The sequence below is a fragment of the Varanus komodoensis genome, unplaced genomic scaffold (genome assembly GCF_004798865.1).
Source record: "Varanus komodoensis strain SLA01 unplaced genomic scaffold, ASM479886v1 scaffold3, whole genome shotgun sequence".
Taxonomy (NCBI): Eukaryota; Metazoa; Chordata; class Lepidosauria; order Squamata; family Varanidae; genus Varanus; species Varanus komodoensis.
Window position 1 is genome coordinate 58,040,127 of NW_025335761.1, and position 13,228 is coordinate 58,053,354.

A 13,228-nucleotide genomic window follows, 5' to 3' on the forward strand; every position below is an offset into this window, starting at 1 on the left:
GGGAGGGGAGGGGAGGGGAGGGGGCTTATACTAAATACTAAAAGAGGCTTATTTGTCTTTGACAGCAAGGGTGGTAATAATACTAGGTTCCAAAAATAATTTAGTACAGGTGCTATGCTATCATTCCTGGGACAAGAATCCTCAAGTTGATCTTCATATAGAAAATGAAATCAGGCAGGCATCTGAATGAGTAAGAATTGTAATAACAATGGCTGACTTCAATTAACCCCACAGTGACTGGATAAATGTATGCTCAGTCACAAACAAGAAATATGTCTTGATGCACTAGGTGACAGTGTTATGGAGCTGAGTAGAGGCAACCCTGGACTTAATACTAAACGGTGCTGCCCACAGCTAACACAACATGTGAGTGTTGTCAAACCAACAGGAAACAGTGACCACAAATTCTACCAAATGAAATTACATGAAAAGTTGCCAAGGATGTCCAACATAACCACAATTTGAGTTCAAAAGGGAAAACTTCCAAAAATGAGGGGAGTGATGAAAATGCTTGGAGGTGACTACTTAAATGCAATACTTGGAAAAATGAGAACAAACACTTGCACAACGGAAATGCAGAAAATAAGAGATGCGAAAAAGAATTTTGTGGAGCATACTGCTAGCAACATCAAGAGCAATAATAAATAATTCTTCAAGTGTATCAAAAGCACAAAGGGAGTTGGACCACTGGATGAAGGCAGCATTAAGGAGCACTAAGGAGGATAAGGGAATTGAGGAGAAGCTGAATGAATTCCTTTCATCTGTCATCACTGCAGAAGTAGGACAGACCCCTGTGGCCAGTCTGATGTTTTCAGGAAGAGAGTCTGTGGAACTGAGTCAAACAGTGGTTGCCAAAGATGAAGTTCATGACCTGAAAGATAAACTGAAAGCCAACAAGTTGAACTTCCAGAAGACTTTTGACAGGAGATTAAGGAGAGACATGACTTGAGGTATACATTATGCCTTTTGTGCAGAAAGTGGATAGGGAGACATTTCCTCCCTCTGTCTTATTATTAGAACTCAGGGTTGCTCCATAAAGCTGACTGATGGGAGATTCAGGACAGACAAAAGAAAGTACGTCATCAAAAGATGCATAGTTAAACTAGAGAACTTGCTACCGCAAGATGATGTCATGGCCATTAATCTGGATGGCACTAAAAAAGGGTCAAGGCAAATTCAAGCAAGATGAAGCTAGCAATGGCTACCAGTCCTGATGACTGTGTGCTGTCTCCAGAATTAGAGGCAGTGTGCCTGTGTATTCCAGCTGCTGGGGAACTTGGGCAGTGGGTGTGCTGTTGTACTCATATCCTGCTTGCCAAGAACATGAGTGTGCCCAGTATGCTGCTGGCCACATGGTGAACAGAATGGTGGGCTAGATGGGCCCTTGGTCTGCACTTACATCGCTCTTACATTCTTTAAAGGTTAAAGGTTTCCCCTTGATGCTAAGTCCATAGCATGGACTCTAGGGGGCGGTGCTCATCTCCGTTCCCTAGCCAAGGGAGCCAGCGTTTGTCCGCAGACAGTCTCCGTGGTCATGTGGCCGGCATGACTAAACACCAAAGGCACGGAACGCTGTTACCTGCCCACCAATGTGGGACCTTTTTATCTACTTGCATTTGCATGCTTTCGAACTGCAAGGTTGGCAGGAGCTGGGATGGCGCAACGGGAACTCACCCCGTTGTGCAGACTTGAACCGGCAACCTTTCAATCAACCAGCCCAGCAGCACAGCAGTTTAAACCACTGCACCACCTGCATTCTTACAGGACCAACATTTCTAAGGAAAAACATGCATCTATTTACTGTTACATCATTTTATCATGTGCAAGTATAGTTTAATATATGTAAAAGGTTATTGGAGGAGATGAACCCTGACTGCTCTTTAGAAGACCAGATACTGAAGAGGAAACTCAAATCCTTTGGCCACCTAATGAGAAGGAAGGACTCCCTGGAGAAGAGCCTGATGCTGGGAACAATAGACGGCAAAAGAAGAAGGGGACGGCAGAGGATGAGGTGGCTGGATGGAGTCACTGAGGCAGTGGGTGTGAGCTTAAGGGGATGGTGGAGGACAGCAAGGCCTGGAGGAATGTTGTCCTTGGGGTCCACAACAACCATTTTGTGACCCTGTCCTTAAAACTATCTCAAAATTCCAAATATGCCCACAGGTTCAAAGGGTTAGAGACCCTTGAATGAAGCTAATTCTGCTATACCACTTGCACAGATCAATCCTATACAGGTGAATAAGGGTGCAGTCTTAAAGACAATAAAAGCTAACTAAGGACGAGTGCTTACTTTTTTCCGCAATAATGTAACACTCGGTTTTTCTGTAGGTGAACTTACAGACTAGGGCGGCAGCTAATCGGCAGCCACGCAACAGCTGAAACAATCCTAAGCAATCACTTACATTGCTTTCTCTTAAGCACCTGTTTATTATTTTCCCCTTACATATGCAGCACACTTTCATATGAACTTAAGGGCCCTTCTTTACTCTTTCAATTCACTGCTTGGGTGGCCATGTTTTAAGGCTACCCCAATGGCCAGCCTTGCACAGCAGCACCACTGCCCCAGCTCAACTGAAAATGCACTCAACTAAAATGCACTGCCACTCCAGATCGCAGGGGGATAGCAGAAGTGAGTTCTCTTTTAAAAGGGCCTGCCCCACTGTGAACTCTTTACAAACTAACAGGGAAGTCCAGGGTTCCTCAGAAAGGAATCTGAAAGGTGAAGACACATAGTCACCAATATTGGTGAGATCAAACTACCTATGAAATCCCAAAGCAGAAAAAATGACTTTTCAAAATGTATTTAAAAGCAGCTGCAAGTGTAAGATGTCAAACTCCCTGCATTTTTAGATTTCATAACAGAATGGCCATCTATTCTTTTTAATATTAATTCTGACATTCTTATTGATTTTACTACATTGGGAAAATATTGAGAAAATACTTGATATACAACTTAGAAATCTCTTAAAGTTAAAAAGAAAAGAAGTCATGACAACAAAGTTCTTGTTCCATTAGCTGTAAATTGACAAAACTTTTTATCACCAAATGCCAATGGAAAGACATAATTACTACTTCATTGCCACAATTCCAATCATTGCTGACTTGGGCAAAAATATGGGAATACACACAATGCCCCCCCCACACACACACACACGCAAAAAGTGTGTGCTCTCCCACCCCAGTAAGCGCACATTAACACAAGCTGTTCTTAAGAACCTGGAGGGTCCACCAACACACTGCTGGGAAAGAGTCTTTCAGAGACAGAGTGGCAAGGAGCCAGAGAAGGGCTTGTTACACAGATTAAAGGCTGCATTCCTTTCTACCAAGTGAAAGAGAATGCCCGCCATGCACTGGCAGTAAGGCGGCTCCAGATTAAGCCTCAAAAGAACCCACTTCTGTGACCAGCCTGCTTCTTTATGCAACAGTTTAGTGGAGCATTTTGCTTTCAATCACTGTATCTGGGACAAGTTTCTTTTCTTTCTTTTTAGTTCAGTGGGGCTAAACCAACTTAAATCCAGTTTAATTGAGCTGTGGATCAGGCAGCCCCTGTCAGCAAAAGACTGTGCAGTGGAGGGAAAAAGAGAGAACCAAAATACAGGGCTCAAGGATTCCCTCTGGCAGACTAGAAGCCTTTGATGAGGCAATGAAACACATTTTTAAAACAAAGGAGCTCTTTTAATATTATCCTAGCTGCATAGGAAGTGGCTTTTCTGTGAACAACTCCTGAACAGCTGAAGTAATGTTTAGATTATCCGACCATAGAATATGGAGGCTTGAGGGTACACGCACCAGTAGAGTAATGTTTAAAGGGCTTCTTAAGTCCCACAAAAGTTAATTTTCCACAAGAACAGCTTTCTACTGCACAGGAGAACCTGCTGGTGGATAAGGCCCCATGTCCAAAAGTGCCCAAGTCATAACCCCAAGCATTTGAAGCTGGCCTTTTTCAATACAGTGTATTTTGACAAATGTTAGGACAGCAACAATATAATTGAAGCTTTAATTGGATAACTTTGTTTTTGTACAACTATAATCTTGTCAGATAATTATTTACATCATATTTTCTTATTCCAATAATATATATTAAAATGATTTTATTCAGATTTTTATAAATTGTTTATTATCACATGTATAAGAAGACCAAGGTGGTTCTCATGGTCCTCTGTTCTACTTTTTATCCTCACAACAACCCTGTGAAGTAGACTAGGCTAAGAGACAGTGATTGGCCCAAAGTCACTCACTGAGTTTCATGGCCGAGTGGGGACTAGAACCTGGACTGCCCAAGTTCCAGTCCACTACACCATATTGGATCCCAGGGACTTGTTCAAGGGACCTTCTTGTCGTAAGTTAAATTATCAGAGTTGCATAAAACAGAACAAATCAGACTGCAAGCATTTTTTTAGAACTTATGGGCAAGGCCTCATGAGAAAATAAATCAATTCCAGTATCAGAAAAGAGGGAACACCCTGGATTAATCTACAAGCAGTAAAGGGCATCCACTGATAAGAACAGCAGGATCAGCTAAAGAAAGCTTAAAACAAAAAGCAAACATTCAGGGGAAACGAGAAGCAAACACTGTCTAGATTTTAAAACTGGCATTCATTTTTGCAGTAGCTATGCTTTAAAGATAAATTTGAACGCAAGATATATTCAGCATGAAGGTCTGTGTCACAATGGGCATGATCCACCAAGCGGGCTTTGAGCACACGCCCCACATCAGCACCTGTGATCGGCACGCAGCCTCCGAGTCAGCCAAGCCTAGCATCATGGAGAAGCTCGGCCTTCTGCCTCCCCAGCACCGCTGTGCCCCCTCTCTTTCCTGGACTCAAGGCCACTGAACCAGACAGTGCTTCATCGGACCTGCAGCGAGGCACGGCCATCCTCAGTTCCAGCCTGGCCCTCACACGCGTGTGCAAGCTAGCCACGAGCGCAGCACTAGCAACTGGATGTTGGGCAATAATCACAGGAGGTGGGTGGAACTGGCTGAGACTGTTTTTATTATTCTGCGTATGCTCTGCCATTCTCCCATCAAAACGCAAGGCAGCGCACAAAGGAGTCACCAGTCCGTGTCCTAAGCAAACCCAGACTTCCTTAGCTTAAATGTGTGCTTTCAAAGCACACCTGTACATGATTTTATTTCTCAACTTTTTACACTTGGTTGGCCTGTTTTTGGCCTTTCCCTAAGGAGTGCTTAGTTTGTTATTGCAGGTGCTCTGTGAAGACAGAACACAGAAAAATACAAATGCTGGCACTACTTTTGGTCTGGAAACATCATGAATATTGTTTCGCGTTTTATTTTGACAATTCCACACGCTTGCCATTGAAAGGTCTAACAGGTCCCCTGAATGCAAAAACTAGACTTCCAACATGCTGTTTATTTTATGTCGTTTATATTCCTCTTGCTTTCCATCATGGAACTCAAGTGAACATATAAAAGTTCTCAGGTGGTCTTGCATCAAGGTACTAACCAAATTCACAAGTGCACTTCAGCAAAGCAGCTACAACATGTGTGGTAGGGTGAACTGATTTGGGCTACAATTCCCATCATCCTTGACCAATAGCCATGCTGAATGGAGTAGATGCTAACTGAAACCAAACCCTCTGCAGGGTTTACTGGACCTATCCCAGTACGCCCTGGGATTACTGAACAGAACTTCTCCCTGTCAACCTACTAGAGACCTGGTGGTGCTTACAGACAACCAGAGAGAACTTAGAATCCAAGATACCTGATTCAAGTGCCAGCTCTTGAATTTGGTCATGACAAATTTATGCTCAGCCACAGGGCTCAAATAGGTATGACAGTGAGAGATCTATGACTGGCTTTCTCATTTCTAAGATGTTTGATGCCAGCTACTGGAGGGGCTGACATCCAACTCCAAAAAAGTGCAATATTTTCCTGAGGATAATATCCTCTCCCTTGAACTACAATTTGCCCTAGGATACTTTTATACCCATTATCTTTCTTCTAACAGAGCTTACCATATAATAAAGCTTCAGAAACTAGCAATATAGCTGCCTACCAAAATTGCCTGCTTTTTTCTGAAGCATCTTCCCAAATCAGTAGCCGATAAACCATAGCACTGTGACAGCTTAGCAGAACAGTCCTATTTTTTGTGTTTTAAATAAATTGCAATGCATTACCATTTTGTAGAGTCTGTGCCCGCGATTCCTTTCCCAAGTTGACATGAAATCCTCCAACCGTTTGTGTTTTTCCTGCTGCTACAAGGAAGAAAGAAAAAAAAGAAAAAGCTTGTCAAATACAACAGATAAATAAAAGCATGGCAATAAATCTTGCAATGGCTCCCTTGTAGAAAGTGTTTCAGCCTAACAAACTTCAGTAGTCCTAGACACCGAGACTCCTCTTACACTGATTAACACTCCATTAACACTCACCATGGAGATCAACCTTTCTCCTTCCACAGTTCTACCTGTCTTTAGCACAGGCACTGAGAAACCGAGCTGCAATGTCTTATATACAAATGAGCAAGTAGGTGAGCAGACATGAAGTGTGTGTTTATATATCGCACACTGCGGGTGTGTGTGCATGCATGGGTGCACATATATCAGCAATTATTTTCACAGACGTATATTAGCATTTCCAAAAGGTAGCTATTGGAGGAGGTGATTCTCATCGGGCAGGCTCACACAACTCACTGAGCACCGTGAGAAGAAATTACACTATGTCGGCTGACTGTGGCGGAAGCCATAGTATGCCTGACTATCAGGCTTGTTGTGGTTTCTTCTGCCCCTCCTTCCCATCAGTCCTCCAGCCAGCTCGGGCATGCATCTCAAGTGCCTTAGTGACAGAACTGACATCCCATAATCCCTTGCTCCCCCTTTACACCAGCAGCCTGTTTATTATTGATCCACTGTGTGTTTGAGGAGTGTTCTGCCTCCACTCCCTCCCATGTCTGCCAATACCTACCTGTACTGCTAACAAAAAACTGTTTTCACACCCCCGGGTTTTATTTGCATGTTGCAATTTTTGTGTGCCTATGCGGTCTGTTTCACTTCAGCCTTTGTTTTCCCCACCCGCTTCTTTGAAGCAGATCTTGCTAAGTAAAACACTCCACTCCACTCCCCAACTTCACAGGTGATTTGTGTTAGAGTCAGTGTTCCTCCACATTAGCAAAGCTCCCCTTCCTCCGACTCCTGTCTCCCACTGTCCCTCCAGACAGGGAGATGTCACTGAGCTCACACCACCAAGACTCCCCATCCCACACGCTCCCTCCCCAGGGCCTGAGATCTAAAGTAGTTGGGGTTTTTTTTTAAACTGATGCTTCTCTTGCCTTCTCCTGCTAGGGCACCCCTACAATTGTACCAGCTTGATTTTCCCTCAGAAAGACCTCACGGGGTTATAATTTTGAAGATGATCTTTTCTGAGAAACAACCATTTTGGGAAGCTTCTGTTGCCCACGTAGAAGCAACTAAGAACTTTTCCCTTGGAATTTACTGTCAGGCATTGTTTGTATATGGGATGTTGATGGGGTGGGTTCCTGGTTCTAAATGGGAAATGCAAAAAACCTGGCTACTGGCTTGTAGGGCAGGGTACAATTGTAGAATAACTGGTTCTTGGGCATGCATATAGTAGGCATGTCATGAGTGGAACTGGCTGGAGCTGGGGGTCAGACTGGATGGCCCAGGAGATCCCTTCTGACTCACTCCATTTCTATGTTTCTATTACAGTTGGATGGGGTCCTACAATGGAAATGCAATGCTTCCAGAGATGCTAATATTTTGTAATATTTTGTATTGTTACTTCCAATACTTCGGTAATGGAACAGTCTATGAATGAATGAATGAATGAATGAATGAATGAATGAATGAATGAATGAATGGAAAGCGATATTTCCCTAGGGTAAGGGTAGTCTTTATTATACTAGCAAGAATAAAACAGACTGAAAGGAAAGGCACTTCCGCATTTATACATCCTTCTTAATAGCAGTACACAAATGGCTAATTGGTCCAGATCCACTCACTACTTCTAGTTTCTTCCCGAGTTGCTGATTTAGATGCTGAGTTCAGCAGAAGCACTGGAGCCTCTCTTGATCATTCACTGAGGCCAACACCATTGTTTTCAGCCCTCAGGCTGGTAGCTCAGGGCTCTCCTAAGGAAGCAGTTCTAAGGAGAGGCCAGCCCAGCTGTGGTAGCAGCTAATATTTTTCTGCTTAGCAGGTCTCACAGAGCCTGGTAGGGTGTCATAAGCCATAGCTGAAGTGCAGAGGCCTGGTCTCCAAGAATAAGGGGTACATGGGGAGGCCAGAGGGCTGGTGAAGAGTTTGTCCATGGCAACTTGTCTACCAAGGATGAGTTTCAGAAGACAGCATTACATTGAAATCTCCATGTAAACACCCATACATCTCCCTTTGGAATCAACAAGTACTTGAAGGACCAGGCTGTAAAAGCATTTACAGATAGAAAAAAATCTTGCTCCATGCAAAGAATCCAGCGCCCCCACTGCACAAGGGAACCTAATTCACCGAATCCCTGCATATTATTTTCTCCTGCCCCCCATCTTTATGAGGTAAAGCTCATTCAGAACACACACCATCTCCCTGACAGGTAGCACTGTCAGGAAGGTACAAACGCTGTAAGCAAGCCTGTACGCAGTCAGACCTAAACCTGATTTCGGATGCCATCCTGGCATCCATGTTGATGTGCACATGGCTTCAGTGCATGGGAGTATCCCCCAACAGATAACACTTCTGTCTGCAGTGCGCTCCTCCGCCATGGCAGCAGCAACCCTGTGTCCTTTTCGGGAGCAGAAAGAAGTGTTTCTTTTACCATAAATCAAAACAGGGCAGGGGTGCAAGCAGCCACATCTCTCACTGATCCAGCTGATGAGACAGAAACAACTTAACAAGCAGAGGGAGCAGAGACAGAAGGTGCAGGGAAAGGTGTGAGAAATCAGCCCCATGGATTGCATTGCTTATTTTGGTCTCCTAAGGGCATCAGCCCTGGCAGGTGCCCCTAAGCTCTAAATCAGTGACTGCAGTTCATCTGGTACGTCAGGCATCCATGGTTCCAGACAGGAAAGTAAGCCTGCACACCACTGGACTGCCTAGCACACCAGCATGTTTCATTTTGTTGTCTGGCACTGTCCTTGCAAGCACACCTGGCAAAGCAACTGTTAATTTTTATTAAGACAAAACTGTAACGGAAGAAGTGAAATGTAATGCACTAGGGGGCTTAGCAGGGCAAGAGTAAGGGCGCGACTGAGCACTGGTATCCCTTTCACCTGATCATCTGTCAGAGAACATGGCTGCTGAGGCATCACTGAGGTGCTGGGCCTGTTTCTTCCACCTCTTCCAGGGGTGTGGGTGGTAGCTGGGCAGACTACATGCTACAGTGCAGGGAGACCAACAGACCCACTATAGGGCCCACTGGAAAGACAGATGGGCAAGAGATACATATACATGGAGGGTGTAAGATTAAGGGAGAGGAGGAGGGTTAAGGAGAGGAGGGAGCTGCCACAGAGGCACACAGGGATACGGCATGCGTGGCAGTTGCCCTTGCTGGCCTTATACATCTGCTTGCAAGGCAGCCACCAAGCCATGGAGCACATCTCTCCACCAGCCCATGGCTGCCATGGGCTCCCTCACAGAACAATCAAAGATGAGGGTTCTGGCCTTCTGAATGCGTGACTATTGTTAACTATTGTCCAACTTCGCCAGACAACCAGCAGCTGCTCACAGTTCTCCGTTCTATGCTCCTGCTTATTCAATTATTTGGCACGTTTCCATCTGAGCTCCCCTGCCACTTCAGTGGTGCTAAGTCTCTTGTGAGTGGCACTCGGTCAGTTTTGTGCTTGTTACAGAGACACACCACATGCTGAGCAGTGGATAATGCTGACTCCTCCTTCACTGGCCTTCCCCCAGTCCTCTGGGCTTTTCAGTCCCGGCTGTTGTGCTGGCTTATCATGCAGCACTTCTTGAGGTGAAGCCTGGTCTTCAACCTCTTCTCCCCACAGTCTCCTCCCTGAGCAAGCCAGAGAAGGAGAAGCTGCTTGACTTTCTGAAGATGCTTTCCAAGTTGAGTGCTGCAGGAAGTGACAGTTCAGTCTCCAAGATGTGTGGCGTTGGGGAGGAGAAGTCACAGCTTGGAGATTGGCAGGTCTTCATGGGCCAGGACCTGGCACACTGGGGGCAGCTCAGGTGTCCCCTCAAGCTCACTTCCCAGATCTTCCAGTGGTTCTCCAGTCCCAGGTCATGAGTACTTCACCAATACTGCACTGCTGTTGCTCCTCCTCCTCCTCTGCAGACAGGTTCCTGGGTGCTACAGGGAGAAGAGCAATGATGTCTTGAAGGCAGAGCTCCATATTGCCAGCCCACCTAGCTAAACACTGAGCTACCATGTAAAGGCCCTTTTGCTGAGGAAGGAAGGCATAGGCTTGCAGCCAGATGGGTGACCACATGTGGAAGCAGAGCAGGGGGTTGAGCTCAATGGTCAAAAAGGCCCCTTCCAACTCTACTTCTATTCTAGTCATACTTTCCATGTGAAGAACTGATTGCATGAGCCTTTGAAAAGTAGTCCAGACTACTTCCTTAATTATTATGACCAAGTTCTTACTTTTCTGTAGAACTTCACTAGGTTCATGACACATGGTTGCCAGCCTGATTTCCGTTCTCCATGAGTGTACTATTGGCTAACTAGACCATTGGAAGTGAGGGGGCTGGTTGCTGGAAAAGCAGGGATAGGTGATCTGGACATACCACCAGCTCAACTCTGAAAACTTTGGTGGGCAGCCCAGGATCTGGGGGTTTCAAAATACCTGCAGACTGGGCTCCATGCAGCTTGGGCGTACTGGAAGCACTTGCCTATATAGGATAGGATAGTATTTTTTGAGAGCCACAAACGCATATGCCTGCAGTCCTGAAAAAGTTGCCTGCAGAGCATTAGATGTCTTACAAGATATACTTTACTTTTATGAATATAGTCAAATACACCTTCCCTTTAAGGAACTCCGGTTGGCATATATGAGGTTATCCTAGCTGGTCCCAAGTGGGAATGTGAACTGTATGTCTCCCAAGTTCAAATCCAGCATGCTAATCAAACGCTCATCTGGATCTTGTTCTAAGGATTAGAGATAATGTGAAATGGTTTGCAGTGCTTTATTTCAGAAGCTAAGTGTTACATGAAAGAGCAATTACTTTATCCCATCTGCCAGGGCAGAGGCAATTACAGCAGCAATAAGGGTACATCCAGTCAGCTGGAGGTAACCAATTACTCATCCACAGACAACTGAGTACTAAAATTGCAATGCTGCCTTTAAGCATCAAGAAGTTGGTAGCTTAAAGCCTGACTGGTGCTGGTCAACCATAATTAAGCAGCAACAACAATGAGCGAGGAGATTGCAAAGTACAGAGGTTCAAATCCTGCCGATACTCACATGTGATATGACTTGAGGCTAATTCAGACAGCCAGAATAAGCAGGGTTTGCAGAAATACAAATTGTTCTGAAAGCCAGACTCTTCATGAATGCACAATCTAGTCATACAAAAAGATGCAGCACTTATAAGAAATGCCTAATCCAGCATTCTCTTTCTACAATGGTCAACCAGATGCCTGTGGGATGCTGCCACCCCCCCCCACCCAATCAACAACTGGTATTTAGAGGCATACTGCCCCGATACCAGAAGTGATATATTGTCAAATTCATACCTTACAGAAATTTGCCTCATCCCCTTTGGCGGCAATCACAATAACTTGTGTAGCAAATTCCTTGGTCTGACTATCCTTCCTTGTTTCTGCCCTCAGTATTCACTGAGGATCACTGGATGACCATTTTCACCTGCTGCCAAAAGTTACCCATACTGATGCCAAGGGCCCTCCAGAAAGAGGCCATTTCACAGCCAAAAAACTGCTACAGCACATCCTCTGCTCATTTTAAGGTCTACAATCATAGCATTCACTAGATGAGGTCCCAGGCAGACACATCAGAAGCAGAATCCGGTTTCTACACAATGCTAAGCATCTACAGGATTGGCTCCTTGAATGCTGCCCATGCAAATTAAATATGCTAAAATGGATTATTCAGAGAAATTGTTTCAAGGTCAACTTATGAACTGCAACTGGGGCAGCCTAAGAGGAAGCTGCATGGGTGAAATATAAATGTGTTTTACTTCTGTGTGTGTGTGCGCATATCTATATCTATATCTATATCTATATATCACATAAATAATTTAAGATATGCAGATGATATCATATTGCTGGCAGAAAGCAGCAATGAAATGAAACAACTTCTGATGAAATTGAACAAAGAAAATGCAAAAGCAGGTCTGCAGGTGAATATTAAAACAAAAAATAAAAATCACGACAGAAAAATTAGAAAACTTTAAAGCCAACAATGAAGAAGCTGAAATTGTGAACAAGTTTGCATACCTTGGCTCGGTCATGAAGGAACTAGAAAAGACTATCCAGTGTAAGAATGTTTCACTGGAGATCAAAGCCAAGATCGTCCACACTACTGCATTGCCAATCACTGTACATGCATGTTAAAGGTGGGCAGTGCAGAAAACTGACAGGAAGGAAAGGAATGTATCTGAAACATGGAACTGGAGGAGAGCTTTGCAAAAACCCTGACAGAAAGATGAACAAGTGGTTCCTAGATCAAATCAAGCCACAACTTGCCCTGGAAGCAAAAATGACAAAACTGATGCTGTCGTACTTTGGCCACATCATGAGAAGCCAAGCCTCACTGGAGAAGTCAATAATAGTAGGGAAAGGGAAAGGCAGAAGACCAAATACGCGATGCATTGACTTCATAAAGAAAGCCACAGCCTTGAGTTTACAAAAACTGAGCAAGACTATCAAGGACATGACATTTTGGTAGGCATTCATTCATAAAGTCGCCATAAGTCAGAGACAACTTGACAACACATAGCAACATATAAATCACTCCAAGAGCTGTCACTGCCCAGGCAGAGGAAAGCAGGAAGAAAAATAAACCCATTTTTATTTCTTTGCCATTTGCAATCACATAAATGGTGTCACATAAGGGTCAAGCCAGACCCTTTTCCTTTGAAAAGAATTTGCACATTAAGTTTCAGACATCTACAATTTGACAAAAAAATGATTCCAGCTAAAGAGTGATTTATTTATCAGAGCTTTTGTGCCAAGGAAGTTGATGATGTGGAAGTAACCATGGCAGGAACATTCTTTTTTTTTTTTTTTCAGGTAAGAGAATATATGGCTTAAGTAATATTTTCAATATAGTACCTTTCTAAAGAG

At 44.2% G+C, this 13,228-nt stretch overlaps 1 protein-coding gene across 4 annotated transcripts in view; it reads right to left on the reverse strand.

Moving 5' to 3' along the window:
- BRF1 (BRF1 RNA polymerase III transcription initiation factor subunit) overlaps positions 1 to 13,228 on the reverse strand; it is a 48,271-nt gene that overhangs the window by 25,082 nt on the left and 9,961 nt on the right. Inside the window, exons 2-3 of one of the 4 annotated variants that reach the window (XR_006415326.1) lie at positions 9,237 to 10,273; positions 6,187 to 6,216 (exon numbers count right to left, since the gene is read on the reverse strand). Coding sequence is in view for 3 of the 4 variants with exons in the window: in XM_044436364.1 (XP_044292299.1) it covers positions 10,167 to 10,273 (107 nt within the window). In the remaining variant the exon portion in view is untranslated. Of the gene's footprint in view, positions 1 to 3,701; positions 5,848 to 6,138; positions 6,217 to 7,845; positions 10,274 to 13,228 lie in introns of those variants that run through there. The other 3 variants (XM_044436363.1, XM_044436365.1, XM_044436364.1) reach the window with 3 other exon arrangements.